The sequence below is a fragment of the Phyllopteryx taeniolatus genome, chromosome 1 (assembly GCF_024500385.1).
Source record: "Phyllopteryx taeniolatus isolate TA_2022b chromosome 1, UOR_Ptae_1.2, whole genome shotgun sequence".
NCBI lineage: Eukaryota > Metazoa > Chordata > Actinopteri > Syngnathiformes > Syngnathidae > Phyllopteryx > Phyllopteryx taeniolatus.
In genome coordinates this window covers 48295252-48308552 of record NC_084502.1, presented here as the reverse complement: position 1 = coordinate 48308552, position 13301 = coordinate 48295252, and the positions used below count along the sequence as shown (strand labels likewise).

Here is a 13301-nt window from a genome sequence, read left to right as displayed (position 1 = left end):
TGTTAATTTGTTTTCTGAATTATAAAAGTGTTTCACAATATGTTATACGGTTTTGCACTTCCAGGCCACCGTATCAGTTCAAATTCTCCATAAAAAGTTTGAAATATGTGGTTCTGTTGTTATTATCTCTACCAGTAGGTGGCAATCTATCAACAGCAGGACTGAGAGTAACATTGAAATCTACACTATGATTTGAGACTTTGTACATTTAGTTAACCAATGCTTGAGTTTAATCTCTATGTCAGAAAATAACAATGTTTTCCAAATTAGAATTGTATCCATATACAGTATATTAATAATAATCAGTGTGGACTTGTTATAGATGACAATTTGAAAAATAAAATGTCCATTTGGGTCTGGAGCTGTGTGTAATGTGTCAATTGTAAACTTGTGTATCATAGATAAAACACCTGCCGAGCTTTCAGTACCATGTTCAAACCACAATGCATTTCCCCATTGATTCCTCCAAAACTTCACACTCCTGACAAACAAAAAAGTTTTTATAAATTTTTTTTTAGCAAATGAAAATAAAGCTTTACGTTTTATGTTATTTCTTTATCCCCTGGGGTTTAGGGAAACTATAGATATTGAAATACGAGTAGAAAAAAAAACTACATGTCACACTTCGGTGTGTAACACTTCAACATTGTAATCAGGTTCAAATCAAGGAGCGAGGGATGGGTTAGTAATAAGATGGACGCAGAATTTTTTTTTTTTTCAACAACAAAAAAAGAAACAAACACAATCTAAATTCAAATTAGTTAATATAAACAACCCTAAATTGTTCCTTCGCAGCTCACCGCTGTCACATTTCGATGTTCGGTCGTTTGTCACTGTGTAATGTGTGAATGCTACCCGGGTAGAATGTACATGTGTGTTGTATGCATGTTTTTACTGCGCATTTAGAGCTTATCTTAGTCCAAGTACGAATCTCCAGGGAGATGGTGAAGATGATGATGAAGATTTAGAATCCTCCAACCCTGACTTGCATCAGACAGAGACCCTGGACGGAATCGACGCTGTCTCCAGAATGTAGATCCAGCAACTCCCCAAAAAAATAAAAAATAAAACAATTGGAGTCCTCGATCCTGGAACTTTTTGACAGCAACTTTAGATGTGTATTGACTCATTAACATAAAAAAACTAAGCAATATTTCCCCCCAAAACTATCATCATCTTTTTCTTTTGTCTTGTGACCTTGCTAGCATCGGGTTAGCTGGAGCATTTCAATCCCAACGTGCAACGCTCATAGTACGTATTTGCTGCAAAGCACATACCTAAAATGCCATTCAGTGGCCATTTTAACCCACAACAGTTATCTCAACATATTTCACAATAGGAATTCAGACATTTAAATGAAATATACTAATGTGGAGGCAATGGTAAATAACCCCAGAGCTGTACCTTTTAGAGGGGTTAGATACAGAAACTATGAAAATTTGAAAAGCAAACCCAAATGACGTGACACTGAGCCTCGCTTGCACTCCAGTAAGTCACTAGATATGTTCGGTGGTAATAATAATAATAATAATAAAAAAAACTAAGTCCAAGGCAAAAAAACAAAAAGGCCAAAAATGGGGCACAAGAACTACAAAGTTATGAAGATAAAAGATGCGTGCTCTAAGAACTTCTGACTACTAGCAGTATACTGCTAGCATCATCAACATTGCTTCAAAACAATGAACAGCAGTGGCAACTAAAAAAAATCAAATGTAGACTATCGCTGCGTAGCATATGAGCTTCACAGACGATGGCGACAGTATACCGTAACGTGTCGTGTATAATGTGCACCCCCAAAGTTGACCTCAAAATTCTGGAAAACCCCTCTACCTATGTATAATGCATTTTTACAATGCATGATTTTGCTTCTACCCATATGATCAAAACGAAGTATTATCTGTGTTTTGTTAGTTTTTTTTTTGTTTTTTTTTCAAAGAATTTTTCTAAAGTTGGTGGAACGGTGGACGACTGCTTAGAGCATCTGCCTCGCAGTTCTGAGGACCGGGGTTCAATCCCAGGCTCCGCCTGTGTGGAGTTTGCATGTTCTCCCCGTGCCTGTGTAATCTGTATGTTTAATGAAGTTTATGTATAATTACACAAAATCTGTTGCTGCCTGACAGGAAAATGCCTCCCGCTCCAGTGTAAACTGTGTATGTAGCTTGGTGCTCCTTCTCCTGTAATTTCTTCTTCTGTGCTCCCCACTATAAATGTTTTCTGCGGCCCCGCCTCTGCCCTTTTGTACAATCGTCCTGTGGGAAAGGAGCACGAGTGGACAGTGAAATTTATACGGAGGTTCTGCTATTGTTAATTCTGTCAGAATAAAAGAAGATCGTCTCCAAAAAGGTCCCGGTGTCACACCATTTTTCTAACCGACACAACGCAGAAGACCACCGGTCACACCTGCGTGGGTTTGATCCGGGCACTCCAGTTTCCTCCCACATCCCAAAAACATGCATGCTAGGTTAATTGACGACTCTAAATTGCCCGTAGGTGGGAATGTGAGTGTGAATGGCTGTTTGTTTGTATGTGCCCTGCGATTGGCTGGCAACCAGTTCAGGGTGTGCCCCGCCTCCTGCCCAATGATAGCTGGAATAGGCTCCAGCACGCCTGCGACCCTAGTGAGGAGAAGCGGCTCAGAAAATGGATGGATGGATGTTCTGAAGTTAAGCACTTTATTTGAACACGTAATACTCTTTTTTTTTTCTTTACTTCTTATTTTGAAATTCACAGCCCTACTTTTTTTTTTAGTAAATGAGAAAACAGAGTTGTCCTCATGTTTGATTACCTAGGCAGAATTTGTAAGATGTGTAAAATTATTTAAAGAAAACATGAAGGACCAGGTGAAACACTTTTAATTTTATTTTAATGGGATTCAAATTCAACTGTCAAACTTTTCAGAAAAGCATAAAACATAACCATAAAGAAATTAATGGTGGTTGTTGTTCAGTTATCAGTTCTATTTTAAAAGAAAACAATATTTCACAAATTCTGCCTGGGTATGTAAACGTATGAGCAGAATTGTGGAATGAATGTGTAGGCTACACCTATTTCATAACCTCTAGGTGGCGGTGGCATACTAGAATGAAAGTATACACCTATTTCATACCCTTTCGGTGGCAGTGCCAAATTGGAATGAAAGTGTACAGCTTTTTCATAACATCTAGTTGACAGCATACATTTATAAAATGTGAAAGTGTTGTCTTTCAGCTGGCCTGGGAACGCCTCGGGATCCCCCCGGATGTGTGGCTGGGGAGAGGGAAGTCAGGGCATCCCTGCTAAAGCTACTGCCCCCGAGAGCCGACCTCGGATAAGCGGTAAAAAATGGATGGATGGAAAGTTTTTTTTTTTCATTTTCCCCTATACACATTCCCCTTTTGAACATTTTTTTGGGGGGTGGGGGGGTGAAATGTGCATTATATATATATATATATATATATATATATATATATATATATATACACATACATACACACACACAGATCTCAGTCAGCATTGGCAAGCAGTAGCTACAAATACACCATTAAAAATGACCAACTCGAGTTTCTTCACACCTGTCACCTTCATCCTCATTTCTTGTTTCTTCCTCTCTCTTCTCATTTCCCTGATCACACTTTGCCTCGAACTGAAATAGCTGAACAGCGTTCATCGCTGCCAAGGGCTGCTACTGTGGCTACTGCTAAAAACTACTCCGGGCGTCGGGCACATCCCCATTTGACGTTACTACCCAGAATGCACTGCGACGAAAAAACAATGGCAGCCTATGTTGAAATTACGTTTTGTAATAATATATAAATCTGCAAGTGCTTATCGAAAGTTGTATCTTATTGTTATGTTACTCAAGTGGAAAGAGATTATATATACCAAACATGTCATTGAAAACGGAGTTCACTTTAAAGTCACCCATGACTATTTGAAATTTGTGCTTCGATTGACTATAAAGACGGAATAAATCTTCATCAAACTAGTGATGGTGAGATGAAACTTCATGCAGCCATTAGTTCATTTCTTGATGCTTCATTGCACACGAAAGCACCTGCGGGCCATGTGCATAATCACAGGCAGCTGTATCTTTACCACATACAGAATGTGCTGCGTTGCATTTTTGCGTCTTTTGGGCTCTTGTAAATGACTATGTATTAAAAAATGTTTGACCAAATAATTTCCCAACATAAAGTGTAAATACATTATTTTTGAACGTATTGTGTGTGCTTAAAATGTTCATCATTACTGGTATTGCAGGTTGTATAATGTTTTTCTGTCACTTTGGGGAAATGGCCTGCGCTTAAGAGGGCAGAGGGTTTTGAAAGTGCTTATTTAGAAATAACAGTTTATCATCATTTTTGTGTTAAGTGATTGATTCAAGATTTTTTAAATTGGGGTACAGTAATTTCTCCTCTCCCATGTTTTATTTTACCTTGATTTCTGTGAACACAATAAATACTTTCCCCATGAATAAAATAAGAAACAGTGGAAAATGCAGTTTTTGATAAACAAAGTTCATTGATAAGCCTCAAGGATATTTCCTTATGCCCTGTTTGGGGTTCGAATTCAGGCGACCGCCATACTTCCGGGTCCGCCCCTAAATGAAGCCAGCCTCGATACGCGCTTTGCGGAAACGCCCCCTCCATTACTGGACACACGCCTCGAAGACTTTGCACATCTCGTAACATCACTACATAAAACGTTTCCAGCCCATCGTTAGTGCGGCTGATGGTCGGCCCCTATATTTCTATCAATTGAAGCGAGTAATACTTTCTAATGAAAATGGTACATGTGGAAATTCTGTCGGAAATACGTTTGACGCAGGTAACATAATTGGCGATACATTTGTTAATAATGAAACCAACTCCACTATTGTGTCCGCTTTCTGATCCTCTGTAATAAGATAGGCCATTATCGAGAGTCAACATAGCTTCATCTTTCACCAAGTCCAATTATATCCAATTTGATGGCTTCTCGCTCATGTTGTATCTCTTCTATTCGAGAACACTCCTTTAGCGTTCACACGTTGAGCGTCCCAAAAATAAGATTTCGTGCAGTTTTTTTTTTTTTTTTTTTTTTTGCTTCTTTCTTGCTACTTCTAAAGATGTTCCTTTGGTTTGACTTCAAATGTTTGCAGGAGTAACCTTATTTTGGTCTCCATAGCCAATTCCGTTGTCCGTAAGCAGCCATAATTAGGCCGGTGATTCTTAGAGCCCACTGCCGTAGGCAGAGGCTCTCTGGCCTCCGGGTAATGAGGTCTGTGTTTTTTGTTGTACTGCCATGAAGAAGGTAATACGCCCTAATTTGCCACGCTGGCCCAATGCGTGTTGGCAGATTGCCCAAAATTACTCCCGTAGTTTTACCTAGTTAAGCCCCTAAGCGACGACAATGCGTGTTGTGTGTGTGTGTTATATAGCGGCACGGTGGACGACTGGTTAGAGCGTCCGCCTCACAGTTCTGAGGACCGGGTTAAATCCCTGGCCCCGCCTGTGTGGAGTTTGCATGTTCTCCCCATGCCTGCGTGGGTTTTCTCCGGGCACTCCGGTTTCCTCCCACGTCCCAAAAACATGCATGGTAGGTTGATTGACAACTCTAAATTGCCCATGGTGTGAATGTGAGTGCGAATGGTTGTTTGTTTGTATGTGCCCTGCGATTGGCTGGCAACCATTTCAGGGTGTACCCCGCCTCCTGCCCGATGATAGCTGGGATAGGGTCCAGCACGCCCGCGACCCTAGTGAGGAGAAGTGGCTCAGAAAATGGATGGATATGTATATGTAATGACGATTCATTTGATACCATGATTTCTTTACCAATGATGAAAGCTCTTGCCCTGACATAGTAGGCAGGTAGGCCTTCCTTCTGAGCCTGCTGTATACGAACAAGGCCACAATTTCAGCCGAGCCTCGCGGACCGGGTGAGAAAGGTCTTCAGCACAGCGGAGTTTTGTCATCACGCAGGAAATGGTGTTTTTTTTTTTTTCTTGTAGCAGACTGCAGGATCTTGGGCGAAGCGCATGATGTTGGGTCTTGAGTTGGAGTTCTTGTTGGACTGCATTGCGTTTATCTTCCCCAGGCGATGTGCAACATAAATGGCCTCTGGAATCTTGTCCCTTTCGCCATTTTTGTCTCTTCAGCATTAAGATGAGCATCAATCTTGGGAGAGGGAATCTCGGTCAGTTTTTCCTTGTCCATTCTCACTTCGTTACACACAAAGTTCTCTTCATCCCTTCTATTGCCAGCGTTCTTGTCGATCTTGTTAATGGCGTCAGCACGCTCATTTCTAAGTTTGGAGAGGGTAGTGATAATAGTATCTTGAAATGTGGGCTTGTTCTCATTAAGAGCCTTTTTGGCCGCTGGAGATTTCGTAGCAGTAACTAACTGGTAGCGCAGGGAATTCTTCTTCAGAGATGGGTATCACTTTCGCCTGCAACAACATGCTACCACCATAGTCATGACACAAAGGAATTATCACATGACTGGGTTTAGGGTCAAGAGTTGTTTTTCTTTTTTTTTTGTTTTGTGTCCTCTTCTTCAACACGATTTGAGCTTCTCCCGTCATGATGTACACAGACCTACTCATAATCAAGGTTGAATAAACTTAGGACTTCATTTTTACCGTTTTTAGTGTTCATGTGCAGGAGCTCAGTAAAGTGTGCCTCCACGGTAGTCATCTTGGCCAGCCCCCCCCATTAATTGACTAGAAGCTACCTGCCTGCTAACATATGACAAATGAACATTAAGAACCTGCTGAGTTTCCATCCTTTTATTCATTCTCAGTGTAGTACACAATGAAGCTGCGTGTCGTTTCAGATGAAAAGTTAAGCTACATGATCCCAAATGCGAACAAGACACCAATCGGAAATAAACTAGTTTCATAAAAGCTTAAGTGTTGTTAGATGCAATTTCTCCTTTTTGTACCAATTCTTTCATGCTTCATGATTTTGCACATTTTTCTGTCCATTTGGCTTATTCACAGATATTAATTTTGTAATCAAGGTTGTGACCTGAACTGAAAAGGGAACATTGCAAACATTTACTGCCTAATACGTTCTGTCCAGAGCAGATTGCTTGACAACTAAACTCCCCCTGTAAAGATACAATTAAACAAAATAGAAAAGAACACCGCAAACTAAAATGGCACTTATGAATCTTCCAAACAATCAGACCCAAACAAAGAAGGAAAGACAACTTGTCACTCAGTCTCTGCACTGTTGTATAAAAGAACAAATTTGATTAGCCCTAAGACTCCCCGCCCCAAATAACCATTTAAAATACAGAAGGTGCTATGAGGTACCACGACAAGAATCAGATTGGCCAATTAAAAACTCTTCATTTGGAAATCGAGAGACATCATTATTGGCAAAATTTAGTGTGCCTTTATAGGATGGTGACCACAGGCTTTTTAACACTGTAAAGACATTTATATAGTTTGGTGTCACCTAGGCAACCAAACCTTTGTTTGTTTGACCAAGTAAGTGTTAAGCTGCGACTAATATTGCATTTAAAAACAATATGGTAAACTAAAAAAAAGAATTAAAAACTTAAAAAAGGCAAAAGTGGCCGCGCGCGTACCCTCCAGCAAACATGGCGCCGTCAAAGGCGTTTTAACCGCTGGTGTTGCTCACTCAGCCAATCCGATTCTGCCAACCAATTCTGCGTGGTGGCACTGCTACATACTAATGATGGAAAGAAAATTACAAAAGGTGAGTGATTGAGAACTATTCTTGCACAAATGTTTAGTGAAGCAAAAAAGAAAATTCTTTTTTTTTTTTTTTTTTAAATAGTTTTGTTTCTACAGGTTCCTATTGATAAAGAGTTGATCTTGAGGGGACAGGGGCTTCTCTAGGATGCTGGTTTCTTAAGATCCCTGATCTGTTTGATTAGGTAGGTTTTCTCGTCATTGAACTGCTCGTCGTCCGTGCGGTCCTTCTGGAAGATGCTCAGGAACTCAATCAATTTGGTCTGGTTCTTGAGGAGGATGTCAATGATGGGCTGTGTCTTGTTGGGGTTGGCCACAAACACCTGAGGATGAGGAAAGATGCACAAAGTCTCCCTTTGAGCATGGAAAATTTCAAAAACGATACACGAAACCTCTGGAGTCAAATGGCACTGAAGTAAAAACTGACCGCAAAATGAATCTCCAGAGTCTCACACAACTACATCAAGCATGATGTGTGTGTTCGCCCGGTGCTTGTGTGGATTTTCTCCACATGCACGTTACATTCACTGAAGACACTAAATTGCCCGTAGGCGTGAATGCAAATGTCTAAATAAATTGACCCTGAACAGGACAAACGCTTCATGATGGCAATAGTTTCACTCTGTAACAGTTTTCTTCCTTGAAATGCTTACAAATTAGAAATTATCCAGCATCCTGAAACAAATTGTATTTGACCTTAGAAGTCAACCTATAAAAAGTCACTTCCAGAACCAAATTTGTCTGAATTTCCGTATTTTCAAAATTTTGTCAAGAACATTTTGGTGTGACAGTCATAATCGTTAATAAATGATGGCTTCAATATTTGTCATTTTAATATTGTTTATTACATCGACCTTGTAATGGTGGACGCAGTTGCAGCATGAATCAAAGTACCAGTATGAGATTTCGACATTCCATCATCAAAAATATCTGACAATGGATTAATTCACCTTTGCTAATTCTGTTTTCAAAAAAACTATGAAAGCAGATTAATCAGATCTCAAACGTTGAGATTAAAATTCAGCACTTGACTGAATTGGATAGTTTGCATGGACAATCGTTTTGGTTTCTATTTTGTGCAATGCGACAAGAAGTACATGTAAGAAGAGGAAATGTAATTACGTCTTTTATGCTATTTATATTACATACTTCTATTGGCTATATCCACAATTGTTGCTGAAACGATTCAAATTTCCTTATTGTGGGACTAAAAGGTTATCTTATATTACAGACATTTATTATTATTGTTAATAATAATATATTGTTAACCTGCCCATGTTCTGAAGTGAGGTGTGCAGTGACGTACTAATTCATTTCTGGTTCAGACGCGGCATCCTGTGTGGACGTGTAAGTAAGGAAAAAACAGACTGAATTCTCAGGCTGAATTTGAGCTTTTTCCCCTCAGAAGGCAAAGGCGGCAATTGTCAGATGTCTTTAAAAGATGATCCTGATGATCGTGCCACCCAAGTCAAAATGACAACCACCCCAATGTGGAAACGGGTAAGAAAAGAGTTAGCCTGGCTTCTTCCATTTCTTTTTCCACTACTAGTCTTTGTATTTTCTGGCAGTCTGCATACACTGCGGCACTGTTCTGTCACTCACAGGTCAGTGTTAAGGAGACTTGAAATTGTCCATAGAGCTACAGTATCATACGTGGTGTGCTGTGTTCGTCTCGAGTACACCACACACTATAAGAGCAGTATGAACACACCTTTTCCTTGTCTTGTGTGTGATCTATCACATTTTTAAAGATGATGTTAAAAATCAGTATTTTAGATTAATTTATCCACATCTACTGTGTGTTTTTGTCTTAATTTTACCTTGAAGACATGGAAGGCCTCAAACTGAATGTTGGGACTCTTAACCCTTAGCAGGTTCATCATCATCTTGAGATTCTCTGGCTTGCTGATGTAGAGCGTCATAACTGTGAAGTTGTGTCGGTCCAGCAATAGCTCGCCCAAAAGCTGCAGGAGAGGCGTGCACGTCACATGATGACTTGCAGGCGCTACAACGACTGGGTTGCGTGACTACTTGCTAATATACACACCTTGAGCGACTGCCTCTTGGTGACGTAGTTCTCAGAGAGCAGAAGTTTCTCGTAGTCTGCAAACACCTGCAGCGACACACTAGTTCAATATATTGTAGGTCACATATAGAGCTAAAACATTCTCTATCAGACCAGACAGGTGCACAATCACTCACCGCATCATAATTCTGTTCAAGATACTCTGCTACAAGCACTTTGTGCCTCGTCAGGAGATCCTGCAAGCAAAAACAACTGCTTAATATACAACAACAAGGCACTGACTTTGACTTTTGGTCGAAGTTAGCTACAGATATGGACAAAGTGTTGGTACCCCTCTGTTAATGAAAGCAAAACCCACTGTGGTCACATAAATAATTTGACTCAAACAAATGTAATAAATAAATAAACAAATTATTTAAAAATAGCCAATGAAAATCAGACATTGCTTTTGAATTGTGGTTCGAAAGAATTGTGTTAAAAAAGAAACTCATGAAACAGGCCAGGACTAGTGTATAATGCGCACTCATGTATAATGCACACAAGTTGAGCTCAAAATTCTGGAAAACCCTTCTACCCATATGATCAAAACATGAAGTATTATCTGTATTTTGTTATTAATTAATTATTCTGAAGGTGAGCACTTCATTTGACCACGTAATACTTCCTTATTATTTACTTGCTCTTCTTTTGAAATTCACACTTCTAACCTCTAGGTGGCGATGGCATTTTGCAATGAACGCTTACCACTTTTTCATAACCTCTAGATGGCGGGGGGGGAATTAATTTTCCGCTATACCCATATATAATGTGCACCATAGATTTTGGACATTTTATGGGGGGGGGGGGGGGAGATGTGCATTATACACGAGAAATTACGGTACATAACATATTGCAATAACTATCCCACGGTAGTGTTCCTGGACATAATTTAAAAATATGGAAATTCAGACAAATTGTTCTGAAGTGAATTTCTATAGGTTGGCAGCTCTGCAGTCATAGCCATAAATGCAATTTTACTAATAATTTGCGTAGTTTCATAATTAGTTTTTTAAATTTTTAATAATTTTATTTATTTTTAGATTTTAATGAATGTAGAGCACTTTGTGTTACATTTTTTGTATGAAAAGCACTTACAAATTCAGTTTAATTGATTGATAATTGCTTTCAGTGTTTTGGCTTTCAGGCTTCATCACTAGTTCAGGGTATGATAATTTTTGCTCAGGCCCGTTTCATTATTATTATTATTATTACTATTATTATTATTAATTTTGTTTAACTACATTTCAAAAGGAATGTCTCATTTTCAACGGGGTGTTCGGTCCCTGTACGACCGGTGTCTGAGTTAGGTCGGCATTGCCGGCAGTAAGTCGGACTCCTTTCCGGTGAGGGTTGGACTCTGCCAAGGCTGCCCTTTGTCACCGATGCTGTTCATAACTTTTATGGATAGAATTTCTAGGCGCAGCCGAGTCGTAGAGGGGTTCCGGTTTGGTGGCCTCAGTATTGGATCTCTGCTTTTTGCAGATGATGTGGTTCTGTTGGATTCATCAAGCCGTGATCTCCAACTCTCACTGGAGCGGTTCGCAGCAGGAGTGTGAAGCGGCTGGGATGAGAATCAGCACCTTCAAATCTGAGACCATGGTCCTCAGTCGGAAAAAGGTGCTGTACGCTCTCCAGGTCGGGGATGAGATCCTGGCCCAAGTGGAGGAGTTCAGGAATCTTGGGGCCTTTTTCACAAGTGAGAGAAGAATGGAACGAGAGATCGACAGCCGGATCTGTGCAGCGTCTGCAGTGATGCGGATTTTGTGTCGGCCCGTTAAGGTAAGGAATGAGCTAAGCCAAAAGGCGAAGCGCTCAATTTACTGGTCTATCTACGTTACTACCCTCACCTATGGTCACTGGTGAGGTGTTCCGGGCACGTCTCACCGGGAGGAGACCCCTGGGACAACCCAGGACATGCTGGAGAGACTACGTCTCTCGGCTGGCCTGGGAACGCCTCGGGATCCCCCCGGAAGAGCTGGATGAGGTGGCTGGGGAGAGGGGAAACAAGGGCGCAACCCGACCTCGGATAAGCGGTAGAAAATGGATGGATGTCTGATTTTCATTGTTTAATTTTCATTACATTTGGATTTCAGTTCCAAAATCTGTAAATGTTGTTGTGTGACTTCAATGAACGCTCCGCTTGACTGACTGGGAGCATTTCCTGCCGACACGGTGCTTATATAGAGGAAAGTCGGACATGACTGAGTACAGCATGCGGACGAAAAGTGCGAAGGGTGCGCGTGACAGAGGACGCTAAAGACATGCCCCCAGTAGGTATATAGGTCCGGTATGTGCATCGGTTTGGCTAAGGACCCCCGAAAATGGCACCTACGAAGAGAGACGCTTACGAAGCACAGTTTAAACTGCAAGCTATCAAGTTACGCGGCGGATCATGGGAATCGAGCAGCCGCGAGAGAATTCAAGATCAACGAATCCATGGTTCGCAAGTGGAGGAAGCAGGAAAACGAGCTTCGCCAAGTCAAGAAGACGAAACTGAGTTTCCGCGGAAACAAGGCGAGGTGGCCCGAGTTGGAAGACCAACTCGAGCAATGGATTAATGAGCAAAGAACAGCTGGGAGAAGCGCCTCTACAGTCACCATTCGACTGAGGGAATAACCCTTAAAGAAGAAATGAAAATCTAAAATTTTTAAGGAGGTCCGTCTTGGTCCATCCATCTGGGAAAGGACTACCGTGGCGCAGCAACTTCTGGCGGATTACAAGGAAAACCTGACCATCTTCCGCTCCTACTGCAGTAAAAAGACTGCCGACAAACACATCACCAACATGGACGAGGTGCCGCTAAATTTCGACATCCCGGTGAACCACACTGTAGAGAGGAAGCGGACCACCACGGTAGCGAGACGCACAACGGGGCATGAGAAGTCGGCTTTTACTGTTGTGTTTGGTTGCCATGGTAATGGACAGAAACTGCCACCTATGGTGATTTTTAAGAGGAAGACGCTGCCTAAAGAAATGTTTCCAGCCGAAGTCATCTTTAAGGCCAATCAAAAGGGCTGGATGGACGCGGAGAAAATTAGAGTGGCTGAGTGAGGTGTACGTTAAGAGACCGGATGTTTTTTTTCCACGCGTCACCGTCCCTGTTGATCTGTGACTCCATGCGCGCCCATCTCACAGCCGCTGTGAAAAACCAAGTGCAACTAAGACTGGGAGGCAACGCCGGGCGAGTTACGCCACCATATGTGAATGGATTGTGGATGGCTGGGCTAAGGTATCTGCTTTGACTGTTGTTCGAGCCTTCGTAAAAGCCGGCATCATTTCTGAGGAGTCCACCGGCAACGAGACTGACTCTGACAATGACGAGAGTGTTTGTTGGCGAACTTGCCCAGCTATTCATTTCGGATACAGATGATGAGGACTTGACTTTGATGGTTTTGTGGATGAGGATTGATCAAAAAATAACATGAGTACATTGTTAAATACTTCAATAAAGTAAGACCGAACTCAGTTTTGCTCCCGCTGCCTTTTTAAAAACATTGTTTTAGCATGCATGCATGCTACCGTATGTTTTAAGTGAGCGTATGTTTTACCATGCCTG

At 41.2% G+C, this 13301-nt stretch overlaps 1 protein-coding gene across 5 annotated transcripts in view; it reads right to left on the bottom strand.

Moving 5' to 3' along the window:
* Positions 1–6729: 6729 nt before the first annotated feature.
* cab39l (calcium binding protein 39-like) overlaps positions 6730–13301 on the bottom strand; it is a 51536-nt gene continuing 44964 nt past the window's right edge. For all 5 annotated transcript variants that reach the window (XM_061799624.1, XM_061799617.1, XM_061799610.1 and 2 more), the window contains 4 exons: positions 9883–9942; positions 9728–9793; positions 9501–9644; positions 6730–8003 (listed from right to left, as the gene is read on the bottom strand). In XM_061799624.1, coding sequence (XP_061655608.1) covers positions 7824–8003; positions 9501–9644; positions 9728–9793; positions 9883–9942 — 450 coding nt within the window. In that variant the 3' untranslated portion in view covers positions 6730–7823. The remainder of the gene's footprint in view (positions 8004–9500; positions 9645–9727; positions 9794–9882; positions 9943–13301) is intronic.